Source organism: Macrobrachium nipponense, chromosome 7, assembly GCF_015104395.2.
Source record: "Macrobrachium nipponense isolate FS-2020 chromosome 7, ASM1510439v2, whole genome shotgun sequence".
Taxonomy (NCBI): domain Eukaryota; kingdom Metazoa; phylum Arthropoda; class Malacostraca; order Decapoda; family Palaemonidae; genus Macrobrachium; species Macrobrachium nipponense.
The window spans coordinates 27,920,352-27,936,842 of NC_061109.1; the positions used below are offsets into that span (position 1 = coordinate 27,920,352).

General features: G+C 39.2%; 1 protein-coding gene across 7 annotated transcripts in view; it reads left to right on the forward strand.

The window, feature by feature from the left end:
* The window catches only part of LOC135217790 (potassium voltage-gated channel protein Shaker-like), a 693,892-nt gene that overhangs the window by 377,227 nt on the left and 300,174 nt on the right, over window positions 1-16,491 (forward strand). Inside the window, exon 2 of one of the 7 annotated variants that reach the window (XM_064253832.1) lies at window positions 12,491-12,529. The exons of the other annotated variants lie outside the window; for them this stretch is intronic. Coding sequence (XP_064109902.1) covers window positions 12,528-12,529 — 2 coding nt within the window. The 5' untranslated portion in view covers window positions 12,491-12,527. The remainder of the gene's footprint in view (window positions 1-12,490; window positions 12,530-16,491) is intronic. 7 annotated transcript variants of the gene reach the window in all.

Consider the following 16,491-nt stretch of genomic DNA (forward strand, 5'->3'; position numbering starts at 1 on the left):
GAGCTCTCGAGAACACTCCCAGCTCCTCTTGGTAAGAGGAAAGAGAGGTTCAAGAATTACGGTTCATTCTGTCAAGGAAGAGCATTATCGGCATAAACTCTTCCTCTTCCCCTCTCCCACCCTTTTGGTGTTTGCTCTCTCTCTCTCTCTCTCTCTCTCTCTCTCTCTCTCTCTCTCTTCTTTTTCTCCTTCTTCCTCGCTTTTTTCTTCTCTCTTTACCCTGTCGTCCGACATTATTCTTCTCTTCCGTTTCGCAGATACTTATTCTCTTCTAACCCTTCTCCTCCTCCTCCTCTTCCATTTCTTCCTTTCCCCCCTCGTCTTTGCGTTTCACTATTGTTTATTTTCTTGTTCATCTTCTTCCTTTGTTTTTTATATTACCCCTCCCTATTCTTGTCCCTCCCCTTCTTCCCCTCTTCTTCCCTCTATATTGTTATCTTCCTTATTCTTTTTTCATTTTTCTCATTCCCCGCTTTGCTGGCTTTTTCTCTTCTCTCTTCCCCTTCTTTGCTGGCCTTTTCTTTTTGCTTTGTTTTTGTTGTGTTCCCTTTCCATATTCTTCCCTATTCTTTGTTCATTCCACTTCCCTATCCGCATTTAATCTTCCTGCTTCACTTCCTGATTTCTTTCCCCATTTTTCTCTTTTCTGCCCTCTCCTCTTGTCTCTCCCCTTTTTTTTTCTTTTTTTTTTTTTTTTTTTTTTTTTTTTTTTTTTTTGTCCTTGTTCCCGTCTTCTCATACTCTTTCCGTCTCTTCTTCGATGTCATCTTTACCTTCTTTCATATAATTGTCAGCTTTTCTTTCCTAACCCCTGTCTTCCCTCCTTATTTTTTTTCTTTTTCCTCTTCTCATTCTTCCTTTGTGTTATTCTTATTTTCACTTCCTTAATCCTCATTTCCTCTTCGTCTTCTTTCATTTTATCGTTTATCATTTCCTTTTACATAAGGAGAGCAACTTGGTGCGAGGTCATTTTTGCACTATGATATTGAAACTTACACAAAACATTCATCCATATGCTCAGAATATCTCGGCCAAATCTTGCCTTCCTGAATTGTATAGTTTTCATTTTATCATTTTTCTGTTTTCTGTTATTTTTTATTTACTATCCTCACTTATTTATGGTCAATTAGAAAAATCAAAACTAGCATAAAGATTACAGTATAGTAAATAGGAAAATCTTTTTATATTCAATAGTTTTATTTTGCTTTTTGTCTCATCTAAAATAACATGTAAGGAAAAAATCAAAATGTTCTAATTTTGAATAACAATAGGATTTTTAATTTTTCCAGTCATCAAGAATTATAATCCTTTTTGAATTTTTAGAATTGGTTCATAGATAAGGAAGTAGACAGCATTTGAATCCCCCAAAATCTAATTTTCAGAAAAATCCATTGACAGTGTCAGTGTCCTCGCATTTATTGGTAAAGTTGATTTGGGAAGCTCACCAGGCTCCTGGTCCGCTCTATTATGAAAAGAGATGCTGTCCCTTTTTATAGTCATCGCAATCATGGTATTAGTTCACCAATGACCTCTTTTTGCCAATTTTGAGAGGTTGGGGGGAGGAGTTTCATAGCGTCCCAGCTACTCATTGTCACCAGGTTTGGTAAACAGGCTCGTGGCTGATATGCACCTCCTTTTCCTTCATTTTCTTTTTTCCTCTTTTCTACAAGATGATAGGCACTGGTGGCAGTATCTGTGACAAACATGACAGGTGGCAGTATCTTTGACAAAGACGACAGGTGGCAGGATCTTTGACGAAGAGGACAGGTGGCAGGATCTTTGACAAAGATGACAGGCACAGGTGGCGGTATCTTTGACAAAAATGACAGGCACAGGTGGCAGTATCCTTGACAAAGATGAAAGGCAGAGGTGGCAGTATTTGTGACAAAGATGACAGGCAAAGGTGTCAGGATCTTTTCCAAGATGACAGGCGCAGGTGGCAGTATCTTAGACAAAGATGACAGGCAGGTGGCAGTATCTTTGACAAAGATGACAGGTGGCAGCATCTTTGACAAAGATGACAGGTGGCAGGATCTTTGACAAAGATGACAGGTGGCAGGATCTTTGACAAAGATGAAAGGCACAGGTTGCAGGACCTTTGTCAAGATGACAGGCGCAGGTGGCAGGATCTTTGACAAAGATGACAGGCACAGGTGGCAGTATCTTTGACAAAGATGACAGGCACAGGTGGCGGTATCTTTGACAAAGATGACAGGCAGAGGTGGCAGTATCTTTGACAAAGATGACAGGCAGAGGTGGCAGGATCTTTTCCAAGATGGACAGGCGCAGGTGGCGTATCTTTTCCAAGATGACAGGCGCAGGTAGGAGTATCTTGACAAAGTTGACAGGCACAGGTGGAAGGATCATTGACAAAGATGACAGGTGGCAGGATCTTTTCCAAGATGACAGGCCCAGGTGGGAGTATCTTTACAAAGATGACAGTGGCAGGATCACAGGCGCAGGTGGCAGGATCTCTGACAAAGATCACAGGCGCAGGTGGCAGAATCTTTGACAAAGATGACAGGTGCAGGTGGCAGGATCTTTGACAAAGATGACAGGTGCAGGTGGCAGGATCTTTGACAAAGATGACAGGCGCAGGTGGCAGGATCTTTGACAAAGATGACAGGTGCAGGTGGCAGGATCTTTGACAAAGATGACAGGCGCAGGTGGCATACTCTTTGACAAAGATGACAGGTGCAGGTGGCAGTATCTTTGACAAAGATGACAGGTGCAGGTGGCAGGATCTTCGACAAAGATGACAGGCACAAATGGCAGGATCTTTGACAAAGATGACAGGCACAGGTGGCAGCATCTTTGACAAAGATGACAGGCTCAGGTGGCAGCATCTTTGACAAAGATGACAGGCACAGGTGTCAGCATCTTTGACAAAGATGACAGGGTCAGATGGCAGAATCTTTGACAAAGATGACAGGCGCAGGTGGCAGGATCTTTGACAAAGATGACAGGCGCAGGTGGCAGGATCTTTGACAAAGATGACAGGCACAGGTGGCAGCATCTTTGACAAAGATCACAGGCGCAGGTGACAGGATTTTTGACAAAAATGACAGGCGCAGGTGGCAGTATCCTTGACAAAGATGACAGGTGCAGGTGGCAGGATCTTTGACAAAACGACAGGCGCAGGTGGCAGCATCTTTGACAAAGACCACAGGCGCAGGTGGCAGTATCTTTGACAAAGATGAGAGGCGCAAGTGGCAGGAATCTTGAAAAGATGGACATGGAACAAGGTTGGCAAGTTAATCCTTTGACAAAGATGACAGGCGCAGGTGGCAGGATCTCTGAGAAAGATGACAGGCGCAGGTGGCAGCATCTTTGACAAAGATGACAGGTGTAGGTGGCAGGATCCTTGACAAAGATGAGAGGCGCAGGTGGCAGGATCTTTGACAAAGACGACAGGCGCAGGTGGCAGAATCTTTGACAAAGATGACAGGCGCAGGTGGCAGGATCTTTGACAAAGATGACAGGCGTAGGCGGCAGTATCCTTGACAAAGATGACAGGCGCAGGTGGCAGGATCTCTGAGAAAGATGACAGGCGTAGGTGGCAGTATCTTTGACATAGATGACAGACGCAGGTGGCAGGATCTTTGACAAAGATGACAGGCGTAGGTGGCAGGATCTTAGACTAAGATGACAGGCGCAGGTGGCAGTATCTTTGACAAAGATGACAGGCGTAGGTGGCAGTATCCTTGACAAAGATGACAGGCGCAGGTGGCAGGATCTCTGAGAAAGATGACAGGCGCAGGTGCAGTTATCTTTGGACAAAGATTCGACAGGCGTTAGGTGGCAGGATCTTGACAAAGATGGACAGGCGTTTTTGGTGGCAGGATCTTAGGACTCAGTGACAGGCGCATGGTGGCAGGATCTTTGACAAAGATGACAGGCGCAGGTGGCAGTATCTTTGACAAAGATGACAGGCGCAGGTGGCAGGATCTCTGAGAAAGATGACAGGCGCAGGTGGCAGGATCTTTGACAAAGATGACAGGCGCAGGTGGCAGCATCTTTGACAAAGATGACAGGCACAGGTGGCAGGATCTTTGACAAAGATGACAGGCACAGGTGGCAGCATCTTTGACAAAGATGACAGGCGCAGGTGGCAGCATCTTTGACAAAGATCACAGGTGCAGGTGGCAGCATCTTTGACAAAGATGACAGGCACAGGTGGCAGCATCATTGAGAAAGATGACAGGCACAGGTGGCAGGATCCTTGGCAAAGATGACAGGCACAGGTGGCAGGATCCTTGACAAAGATGACAGGCGCAGGTGGCAGGATCTTTGACAAAGATGACAGGCGCAGGTGGCAGGATCTTTGACAAAGATGACAGGCGCAGGTGGGTAGGATCCTTGGGCAAAAGATGACAGGCGCAGGTGGCAGGATCTTTAACAAAGATGACAGGTGCAGGTGGCAGGATCCTTGGCAAAGATGACAGGCATAGGTGGCAGGATCTTTGACAAAGATGACAGGCGCAGTGGCAGGATTCCTTGGACACAGGAATGACCATTGGCGCAGGTGGCCGGATCCTGGGCAACGATGACAGGCTAGGTTGGCAGGATCCTTTGGCAAAGATGACAAGGCCGGCAGGTGGCAGGTCTTAAACAAAGATGACAGGCGCAGGTGGCAGGATCTTTGACAAAGATGACAGGCGCAGGTGGCAGGATCCTTGGCAAAGATGACAGGCGCAGGTGGCAGGATCTTTAACAAAGATGACAGGCGCAGGTGGCAGGATCCTTGGCAAAGATGACAGGCGCAGGTGGCAGGATCTTTGACAAAGATGGAAAAAACAAAATTCAAAGGAAATAATTGCGATGTTATGGCTGACTGTTAAATTTTGCTGCCTGCGTATGCACGCACAAAATTCCCATTTTTACCAACTAAAATACTTCAGATTGCTTTCATCTTTCGTCTAGCAACATTACGCACCTCCTGGCTGCTATAGTGCGCGAAAACTAAAAATCGTTCTCTGGACCCAAAACATTGAGTTACTTCCCTTAATCATAATATTCTCTGTTTTGTTTCTTATCCTCTCTTTCTGCTCCTTGTTTTTCCTTATCTCTCATGTAGTCTCCCTTCATCTTCACCTTTTTCTCACAAATTATTCCTCCTATCCTTTTTTTTCTCTTCCCCTCCTCGTCTTTCCTCTTTATTTTCATTGTTTTTCCCTATTTTATTCCATTCCCTCTATTTGATTCTTATTTTTTCCTTAGTCCTTTCATACATTTCTTCCTCATCCCCTTTACCCACTCCCCCTATTCCTCTTATTCTCTTTCCTTATTCCTCTCTCCCATCTCCACTTCTTCCACTTCTTCCTTCTTAATCTTTTTTCCCTTGATACTCTCTCCCGTTTCCACATTTTGATCTTCCAAATCTTCCTTCATTTCTTTGTAATTTCTTCTACCGTCTTATTCTTTTCTTTCGTCGCATCTTTACTTTTTCTCCCCTCTTGTTTTTCCTATCCCTGTTCTCATCCCACTCTTCATTATCCTTTCCTTTTTCTCCTCTTCACTCCCCTATTTTGTTTTTTCCTTCCACTCCTCCTCCTCCACCGCCGTGTTATAATGGCTGAAATAGTCAAGAATATGATTGAGAGATGACCTGTAACATCTTTAGGTTATTCCGAGGAAGCTAAAGGTCATCCTTGCTGAGCAGTGGGTCAGCCCACTGCTGTACCGAAGAATTCATAACTAACCTTTCATTGTCTTTCATTTTTTTTTTTGCTTTTTTTTATAATTTGTTCTATTCCAAAACAAGTTATATGTGAGATGTCAACTTTTTCAAGTCATATTCAAACTGCAACCGACAAATAATAAATGAGACTCTCACTGAGGCCGAATCCAGATTGTTATGGTGAATATGTATTATTCCTTCATAGATTATAATTGCTATATAACTATTTATATCGGTGCATAAATGCCGTATTGGCATTGCAATGTATTCAGTGAACAGCGAGTATAAACCTATTATGCGAAGGAAACCAGTTGCCATTTCTTCATGACTTTGAGTATGACGTCGTGTGTTTCGGTCTCCATGAATTACTTTCATTGGAAATTGTCATTTTAGAGGGAACAGCCTCGAGGATCTGGCTATATTTACCTTTTTAAAGTTGAGATTCCTTGAAAACACAATGTACTCGTCTCTTCGACAGAGGCTACCAAGGCGGTTGCTGCGGGAGATCACGAAAATGGATTATTTGTTTCTATCATATGTGGTTTTCATTTTATGAAGTCCACCTTTAGGATGGATATTGCCATTTCTAGTCTCTCCACTTTCTGGCCACGCATGTGCACATTCTGCTAGCACAAGATACTCACTTCAGTTGTATGGTAATCATGTGGAATTTTTGTGCTCTTGAAATGCATCTATGAGCATCTCGTAATCGACCAATTTGTCCATCTGTCTTGCTTCTGTAGAGGACGGGTTTTAAGTTTAATTTTTTGTTTTTGTTTCACCCTTCCTACACTTTAATCAAAGGACATTGAGATTTCATTTTGGCATGCATACTTCACTGTGAAAGCCGATGTGCTTGGCGAGGTCAGGGTCATACTTTGAGAAGAAAGGTTAATCATGAATTTGCCACCGTCTGCGGCGTTGTTTCACAAACACGTAAGAGAATAGTGAATTTTGGTATAGTCTCTTGGAATCAGGAATTTCTGTAAATTCGTATTTATGTTTATTTGTATCTCGGAACTTGAGAAATCGTAGTCAATTTTGAACAGTTGCTTTTGTGGTAACGATGGTTATTGTTTTCGTTTTCATTGTAAGTCCATTATTCGCCGTGACCGTAATTCTGACCGGATTTCTGATCGAACGGTCGTAGATAAGTTTTGTCAATATTAGATGTTTTCTGAAATGTCTTTCAGTGAGACTTTTAAGTGTACTTTTCCATGAACCTATTTAATTTCTAGCATAAATATAGTGTTATATTTACTGTCTTTAAACTGGCGCTGTAATATTTTCTGATAAATCTGCAGGTAGTAAAGCAGCTTATGTTTTATTGTTCAGTTCTGCTTTAGAATCTATCTTTGTTGCGTTGTTTAGGCAGTCATCTCCCGAATGTTTCTGTCGTACACCCCCCCCCCTTCCCCCATTGGTCCCCTTGCCTTCTCCTCCGGCCTCATAAACGTCTTACATCGTAAGCATGAGAGATGAGACGAAGCCCTTGATAACTCATGAATATAACAGGTTCGTCCCTCAACTCCTGGCTTCACCTGTCACTTCTTAAGGTGGAGGGACTGAGAGATGGTGTGAGGAGGAGGAGGTAAGTGATGAGTGGGGATTGGATACGGGGAAGGGAAGGGGAGGGAAGGGAAGTGGATGCGCAGTCCTGATGGTGATCCCCATCATCCCTGACATCTTCTCACAGTGCCTCGAGGCCTTTAACGTTATTGGGGAAAGATTTCGCAAGTTTGTCTTCTCTCCTGGGTGACCATTTATTATGAAACAACTTTGGATAGTTTTGTCATTTAACAAGTTACGATAATGAAACGTGATTAGTGGCGTTGACCCACCTTAGTATATCTTCATTTAGTATAAATATTTTAAAGTGATAAAACTTTTCTTTGATTCTGTTCCATATTATTCATTGGTCCTAATGTGTGAATGCGCCAGGTTGACATGAACACAATAAGTAATTGTAAGTTATCTTAGATATCTTGCTGGTGTAACCTTAAATATTATCGAATATGGCAGAAAGTTATTAAGCATGGAGCATATGGATTTTCAGATATCAATGACTGGACAATTGTTCCAGATATCTAACGAGACTCACACCTACGTCATTTCGCATAAGGAGAGAGGAAATAATTGTAACAAATTGTTTTACATTAAGCTCACAGCAAATAGTTTAAATAAAAGGGCTCCATAATTTCTACTATACTTTGGAAGCTCAGATGAGACAGGAATGAAGACACATATTTTGTAAACAGCACTTAACAGAAGTAGAATCGATTGGAACAAGTCTACACTTTTCATTACAAAGTCTTTTTTTTTTATCAATTTACGCCGAAAGAACATAACAGGGAATTGGTTTTTGGTTATATTCATAGTGGCCCAAAAATCGGATGAATAGCTTCGTACGGTTTTTAAATTTCACATATACTGCGACTTGTATGTGGACATTACTAGACACTGTTACATGAAGAGCAAGTAGTGTTTTGTGTTTTTTAATGTTACTTTCTCTTCCATTCTAACACTAAGACAAAACAAAGATTCCTTAGCATTATTACATTTAAGTTTAGTAGCGCTTAAATCATTATAGTCTTCCTCGATCATAGGGTGCAGTAAAACTGCCATAAAAGTACGCCGGCAACTTAACGGGCAGATCACAAACAGATTAAATGTAAGTTAGCGATTTATTGGTAGTCCTAACCGGTGCTTCGTGAGATTATCCAGCACTGGCCAACGTTTCGTTCTCCACTTTCAGTCGTTGATATGTTTTCAACCTGTGTGTGATACATTTGCGTTAAGTTAACGCAACGTTTGTCTATGACGTAACCTTATGGAACGCGTTGCTCTCTCTCTCTCTCTCTCTCTCTCTCTCTCTCTCTCTCTCTCTCTCTCTCTCTCTCTCTCTGCATGAAATATATTTTATGGATTTCTAAAGACTAATGAATACATGCCCTAGCGTTGTTTAATGAGACGTTGGTTTAATTCCTTATAGAATAAAAAGCAATAGAGGTAAACCTTTGTGAGTATTATTTTGCGTCTCGATAGATCGTGTGATCAGTCTTTAGAGATGTGGAACACAGCCGTGGTCTAATGACTAATAATTTTGTGTAGTTTAAAAGTATTTCTTGAATATATAATTTCATATTTGTAAATATACGATCCCATTTTATGCCCAATAGAAACCTTTTTTTTTACTCATTGTTTAATTGTTCAATAGTTCAAATGTTTTAAAGCATTCAAATAACAAACGCATATTATAAAATGTTCCTTTCCTTTGGCTCTCATTTTCTTCTTGATACATTCCGTTTATTTGCGTCACGCAAACTTCCTTTCAGCCCAGGAAATTTTGCCACCAGGTTTCTGATTAAGTACTTAACTTGTTCAGGAACAAGTTTGTGTCACTCATTATGCAATATTTCGATGGCCAATCAACCAGTAATTTTACTGAAAAACCTTTAGACGGTCTTCTTTTGAGTGTCTTCATTTGAGTTTATTCATGAAAATCTTTACGCATTCAGAGAAGGTTATAATGACATTGGAAATGCCATGTGACATTTTTTTGGTATTTTAATGTAAGAGGGAAATGAGATCTAAAATCTCTACTCTAGAAACGGAACGTAGGAACTGCTCCGAATCTTGGACCCAGGCGGCTTCGTCTTGCTTACTTGTATAAGGGCCAGTGGCGTAAACTGGTGGCCGGAAATAGTCACAGGAAAAAAAAGTCACAATATGAGTCTGTGGAAAAAAAGTCACAAGCAAAATGTCACAGGGAAAAATTCACAATTTTCCTTGATGATCATTATCTTTATGATATTCACAGTCTTTTGTTTACGTGTTTACGGTAATCCCCAACGGGCTTGTACTAAAAACGCCTCAAGCAAAGGTGGATTCATACCGGGTTTAAAAAAAAAAAAGTCCCCAACGGCCTTGTACTGAAAACGCCGCGAAGATGGATACATGGATACGTATCTGGTTAAAAACCTCGGGGGCCACCATCTACGATACGCTGATGTGACTTTTTTTTCTGTTACTTTTTTTTGTGTGTGGCTGTTCATGAATTTTTTACTGTGACTTTTTTACCTGGATTCCGGAGACATCGATGTTACAGACACTAGAATGAAAGGGATGCACATTTCATATGTGAAACATGATTCTCTCATCATATCATTTCGTTTCACTTATGGGCATTCTCTTCAGAGGTTTTTTTTATTAAAATGTTTTAACATACTCATGAGCGCCTTTTCCTGACAGACTTGCAATTCAGTGATCATGCATTTTTCCTTTATTGCTAAATATGAATATAGATTGCCGTTACAAAGTGGATGGACGTCCTAACGTGTATATATATATATATATATATATATATATATATATATATATATATATATATATATATATATATATATATATTAGAGATGTATTGGATAACTGAAAATGGGATTTGCGGATATGGATATAAATTTTTTTTACATTTGCTGATGTGCATACGGATATTAATCTTTGAAATTTCCGGATGCGGATGCAGATGCAGATGCGGATATTTGATGACCATACCCTCGCGGATGTGGGTACTTTGTAAATCTAAATAATTTGGGAATATTTAATTGCTAAAGATGATAATCAGCCAAATAATTCAAAATTATAAGAGTTGCCACATATTATTTGATGTACTAATTGAAAGTAGAAACAAGTGATACTCGTGTATGTTTGTGTATACTTTCATGTGAAAGTAGACACAGTAACAGCGATATACGAATGTTTTAGTTGTTTTAGCATAATTTCATTTCATTCTCATTGCATGATAAGGGTAACAAAACTTAGTCGCTCGAGAGAGAGAGAGAGAGAGAGAGAGAGAGAGAGAGAGAGAGAGAGAGAGAGAGAGAGAGAGAGTTTCCTAAAATATGCAATACCCTGCCTTTGTGATTACATCTGCTGTAAATGACATGAAATCATTTAAACAAAAATATGTTTCAAAACAAATATGCTATAACAGGGCTACTTAAAAAGTATATACTGTATACGGTGTTTAATTGTGTATCATGTATTCTGTATAATAAACGAAGAAACTAAATTTAGCAAAAAAAAAATTATATTTAGTTACATGGTATGAATATGAGCTATTGAACACTGAGCAGGGGGTGATATGACATATCCGCATTCTCAAACTTCTGATGCGGATGTTGCTCAGAATGCTCATGCGGATGTGTTAAGAAATTATCATTGTGGATGCGGATGCGGTTTTTAAAAAAATGCTTATAATTCATAGGTGCAGATGTGGATATGGATATCCAATACACCTATATATATATTTTATGTATATACGTACGCACATACAAGACAGTGGGAGGAAAAGATATGCTCGTCCTAGACATTAGGTTGGCATTATTTATTGGAATTGAAAGAAAGAATATCGAATTGCTTAGTACTTAATTACATTTTATATTTTCAGAGTCAGAGTCCTCTAGAATAACTGGATTCGTAGTAGTTTTGTTTGCCAGTAATTGTGTTACTGAAATAATATTTCCGTGTACAGTTTCACATTGAAATCGACGGCATTTCCTTTTGACTACCAGTAGATTAGAGACAAACAGATTTGAATACATTCTTTCCAGCTTCTGTCAATTCTTGAATAGATGCAGTTTTTTGCATCTTTCAGTTACCGGAGTAAATTGCGTGAGATTATGTATGGATGTCTTGGAAATTTTGCTCCACTTCCTGCGCCCAATGTCTCGCCACTTGGGTGAAGTTATATTTAACTCCTGGTTCCTGAAGTGACAGCCTAATTAGGTGCCGCAATGTTACCAGGGTCTTCCACCCCAAGCCCACCGGTTTCTGTCAACCAGTCCAGTCGCTCTCCCCCTTCCTCAATCCATGACCCCAGTACCTGGAATTCAGGGTCATCGGTCAACACTTCATTTGCACTGTTAGATTCCACTTCGATGTTTTTGGCTGCGTAAATTAACCTGTAGATTGGCTAGAGAAAACGGAACGTTCCTTGGTCAATCATCCTAATGCAGCAGTAGGAGTCACGTTCCAAGTAATTTAATAGTTCGTTTCATATAGCTTTCTTTTTATGTTTTATATCGAAATGCATTCTTAATATTAATATTATTATATGAACCTTGACAAGTGTCGTTACAACGATTCCAGATCATTTTTAACTTACCATCAAATCACAAGGCAGTTGACCTTTGATTTATGATAATGCATGAATGGATATATTTTTAGTTGTGTAAGTTTTTATTTTTTTATTATTAATATACGTCTAGCTTTCTTGGCATTTGGTGATATTATGGCCCTTTATTATTTGGGTAAATACTTTTTAGATGTTAACTTTTAAGCTTCCAAAGAGAAGTTCTAAGAGAAATTAGGGAAACGTTGTCTTTAGATCTGCGTAAGAATAGTAACATTTTTCTGCTTTTTAGTGTTATCAATTTGATCCCCTTTCCGTAGAATGTGACGTTAATGTTATTATTACATTATAACATTTCAAAGTTGAACTTCAGTTTTGGATGACTGTAACAGCAGCGCTCATGCAATATGGTTGAGAGGAAAGGTGAATGAATTAAAGGGATAAGCGCTTTTCTTGGTTATACTTAAGAGATATTATATCTGAATGGTAAAATAATATGAATTTGATCCAGTTTATTTAAAGAGATGATATCTTTCAAAAGAAAGAATAACTTGGTTAAAAATGGATGCAAGGAGTACATGGAAAACGTTTTATGATTAGCTGTTTACTCTGTGAAAATTGTTTGTTTTCAACTTGAGCTTCTTGCAAAATAATTTTATTTTTCTATCTCATTTCAGGTGAGTACCAGAGTGAATCATCAGTTCCTGAATTATAATGTGAGTACTGTACAGTATAAATGCGCAGCCTACGACAGCTTTACTGCATTATGACGGACAGTTTTAATACTATATATATATATAATATATATATAAGTATATATAATATAATATATATTATATATATATATGTATATATATATATATATATATATATATATATATATATATAATGTATAATGCGGGTGTGAGTATGCGGGCGTGCGTGTGATTTATCGTTTATATTCCGTAACTGACGTTGAAAAAGTCTATATGAATAATGCTTATTGCCCAATTTTTAAAACGTAAAGTTTCGCGTAATTTTCTCCGAATATCAGAATGAATTCAGCATGACGCAAGGGACTAATGATCTTTTCTGTTGCCTATATCTTTTATGTACAGCCTGTTTTACTTTATATCCGTCAGAAGTTTTTTTTCCCATGCTTTAACCCGTACATCCGCATTATCAAAGAATTTCTTCAGATGTCCCCTCCAAAATAGCATTGTGTTCAGGTCGTCTTATAATCTTTCTCGGTCCCCTTCTGATTTCGGGTTGATTTTCATCAGAAATGGGTTTCTAATAATGACTGTCAGTACAGTTTGAACTGATATTAAATTCGGTAAATTTATCTTTGTGGGACATAGGGACATAAATATGCACCTCTTTCATGAAGATCTTTGGATATAAGTAAGTTTTTTTTTTATAGGTAGTAGGCTTTTTTAAAAGTTGGATTAAAATCCTCCAGCCTTACCAACACTCTGGATCTTAAGAGTTTGAGTTCATTATTGTCAGGTCTTCCACAACCTAGAAGAGTATGAACTCTTTCCATTGCGTTTGGTGACTGTCATCCCCTTGACTCCAGGTCTTCTCAAATCTGCAGCCGTATTCTTGTATGTCGAATTCTAAAGCTTGATTCAGAGTAACTGTAACCACCTTTTACACCAGGTAGGATGTAGGTTGCTTTCATTGACCATCTCTTCAGTTTTCAAAATAGTTCAGTTATACTCACGATGGAAGTCTTTTGGTTAACCAGTTTGTTATGTTCTCTCGGTATTCGACAAATTATTGGTAAGACTAGCGAACCCGAAGAGTAAAAATTGACAGTAATGTAAAAAAGAGGAAGAAGAAAAAAAAAAAGGGGGGGGGGGACGAGGCAGCGAGTTTCGACGCTGATGACGTCACGAACAGTCCCGGAGCATGGACCTAGGGACCTTGATTCACGCGCACATCGAGACCCAGTGGCGAGATAGGCTAGACCAAACTCGGCGATGAGAAGTCTAAACGTCGAGTCGTGTTTCCCGTAAGCTATCTGTGTTTCTCACAGAAAAATGAAGTATACTTATTGCGTGTTATATTTGAGAATGGTAAACACTGCAGGCTCTGTTGTACGGCGAAAAAGCATTTTGTAATAGTAAAGTAATTACGATCAAAGTGAGTTATCTTACTACACTGGAAACTGTACGTTAAGTTTTATTAATATTCATGAATTCCATAGCCCTTCATCATTCGCGGCTCATGTTGGTGTTACATTTTCTTTGGTAGCCAGTTCTGAACCTAGAATCGTCGTGATCTCTTCCATGTGAATTATATTCGGTATATATGCCTGCAAGTTTCTTCGTGAGGACTTTTTTTTATATTATTATGGAAGCCTCATCCAGTTTAATACAGCTCTCCCGCAAATGTGAGTTTTACTGTTTACGTGAGTTTTCTGTGATAAGCTGCTTGTATTCTTTTATGAAGATCCATGCGTTGAATTTCTTTGAGTGTCCCCTTGCAGGTCTATTGATTTGTTTATGCACCATTTACCTCTCTGTTTAAATGGGGTTCCTTAGCAGCTGTATATTCTTTCTTTCTCTCTCATGCAAAATATTAGAAAATATTTGTGTGAAAATTCGAGGTGTAGTTAAAACCCAAAACTCTCTCTCTCTCTCTCTCTCTCTCTCTCTCTCTCTCTCTCTCTCTCTCTCTCTCTCTCTGAAAATCTGAAACACAAAAATGGTTTCACTTTTATATATTCCTATCCATGATTGTTTGGCATTATTGTCCTTCTTTAATCCATTGTAATGAAAATTTCATTCAGCATTTGAAAATCTACTTAAACTTACGTTTTTTACAGGTAATATGGTGCTGCTACACGATAATGCTTTAGCAAACCTGTTTTCTTTTTGATTGCGCTATGGTTTTGCAAACTGGAATAGAATCTTTAAATTACCGCAACAGTTTCAAGACTGTGAGTTTCATTGTTATTATGTTATGTTAACATAGATTTTATGCTCTCTTCCTCTGCACATCAGTGAATACGTGTGAATTCTCCGCTTTCAGGGGAGATACAGTGAGCTAAGAAATGCGCCACTCTCTTAACATGCTTTATAAAGGTTGCACCTTGCAGAACGATTCCATTTGTAGCAACTTCATGTAACTATCAGTTTAAAGGAAACTAGGTTCATGTCAAGATTAGCGAACCCATTATTTTTCAAGACAATATTATACGACTTTGATTTAGATATATATATATATATATATATATATATATATATATATTATATATATATATATATAATCAAAATATCACAGTGGTATAATATTGTCCTGAAAAATAGTGGGTTCGCTAATCTTGACATGATCTAAAAACAATTTTCAAGAAAGGAGGCTGTTCACAGATCTTGGTCTGTAAGAATGGAAACATTCCGAAGTAAAGATGAGTAGGACAATATACTGAATCAGTGGGCAGTCAGGCACTTCCTTTCCTGGGCGCTCTACTGTTTAATATTCCTAATAGCAATAGGTGAAGGAAGGTGTGTGGAGGGTGTTGGGCGGTGGTGTTCCCATGTGCCAGAGAATGGGGTTAAGTGTGGCGGTGAGAGCGATGAAGCTGTAGCCCACCTTAATGGTGTTGACTCCACCTGGTGATCATTTTCTCTCTCTCTCTCTCTCTCTCTCCTCTCTCTCTCTCTCTCTCTCTTTCGTGATTTCTCGCCAGCATATGCTCACATTGAAGCATGCACATAGTCCTAACACGCAAAACGAGAGGGTAGGGGGTGGGGTGTTCTTCTCTTACCAATCACCACTCCTTTTTCCTAGTCATGAAACCCCCCCCCCCACCCCCCTCTGTTGTCGATTCCCCATAAACCTCATGTTGAGCAAATTTTAAGATAAGTAACTATTGAAATCAGAATGATAGACCGAAAGCAAGCTGTGAATATATTCACTGAACGGCAAACGAAGTCTTGAATTAGATTAGATTAGATTAGATATGTTTTGTGATAAACTTCCCGAGTGGGCACAAAAAAGGAAAGTAATTTATTAAGTAATCATAAGAGAACTGCAATGAAATTGGTTGAAAGTTTGTGCTGAATAGAATGCTGGGTATTGTAACTAATTAGTACGACTGGTTGAAGGTCTTTAGTTTGTGGAAGTATCAAGGTTAAGAGGATTGATTATAAATACAATAACGACATGGCTTAAGTCATTGATAGCATTCAGTTCAAGGAGGAAAAGAAGAAAGTGGATGAAGAATATGACGGGAAATTTATTTGTTAACAGTATCTTATTGCGTAGGAAAAAAATATTCAAAAGCCTTTGGATGTTGAGGGAAACAAAGTACATCTTCATACCCATGAGAGAAGAATCGATCCTGAAGCATTTTGATAGCTGATTTAGTCACAGCAATTTCGAAAAAAAAAGAAACACACGAAGTGGAATAGGAAAGACAGCGCCTTAAAGAGAGCCAACCGGAGAGCATGGCCAAGGCCAAGTCCTTGGATAAAATTGGTTTTTGTGAGGTTGAGCCAATACAAACAATATGGAAATCTGGCAAAGAAAAAATAAAATATATTGGAGATTGCTGGACGAAAGACGTAGAAGCGGGAGAGAGTTATAAAAAATGAAACTGAAAAGTCATTAGAAGATAAGAAGCAAAAGTAGCAGCAACGAATTAACGATATGGACGTAGGAGCTACAGAGGTAAAGATAAATCTTGAAA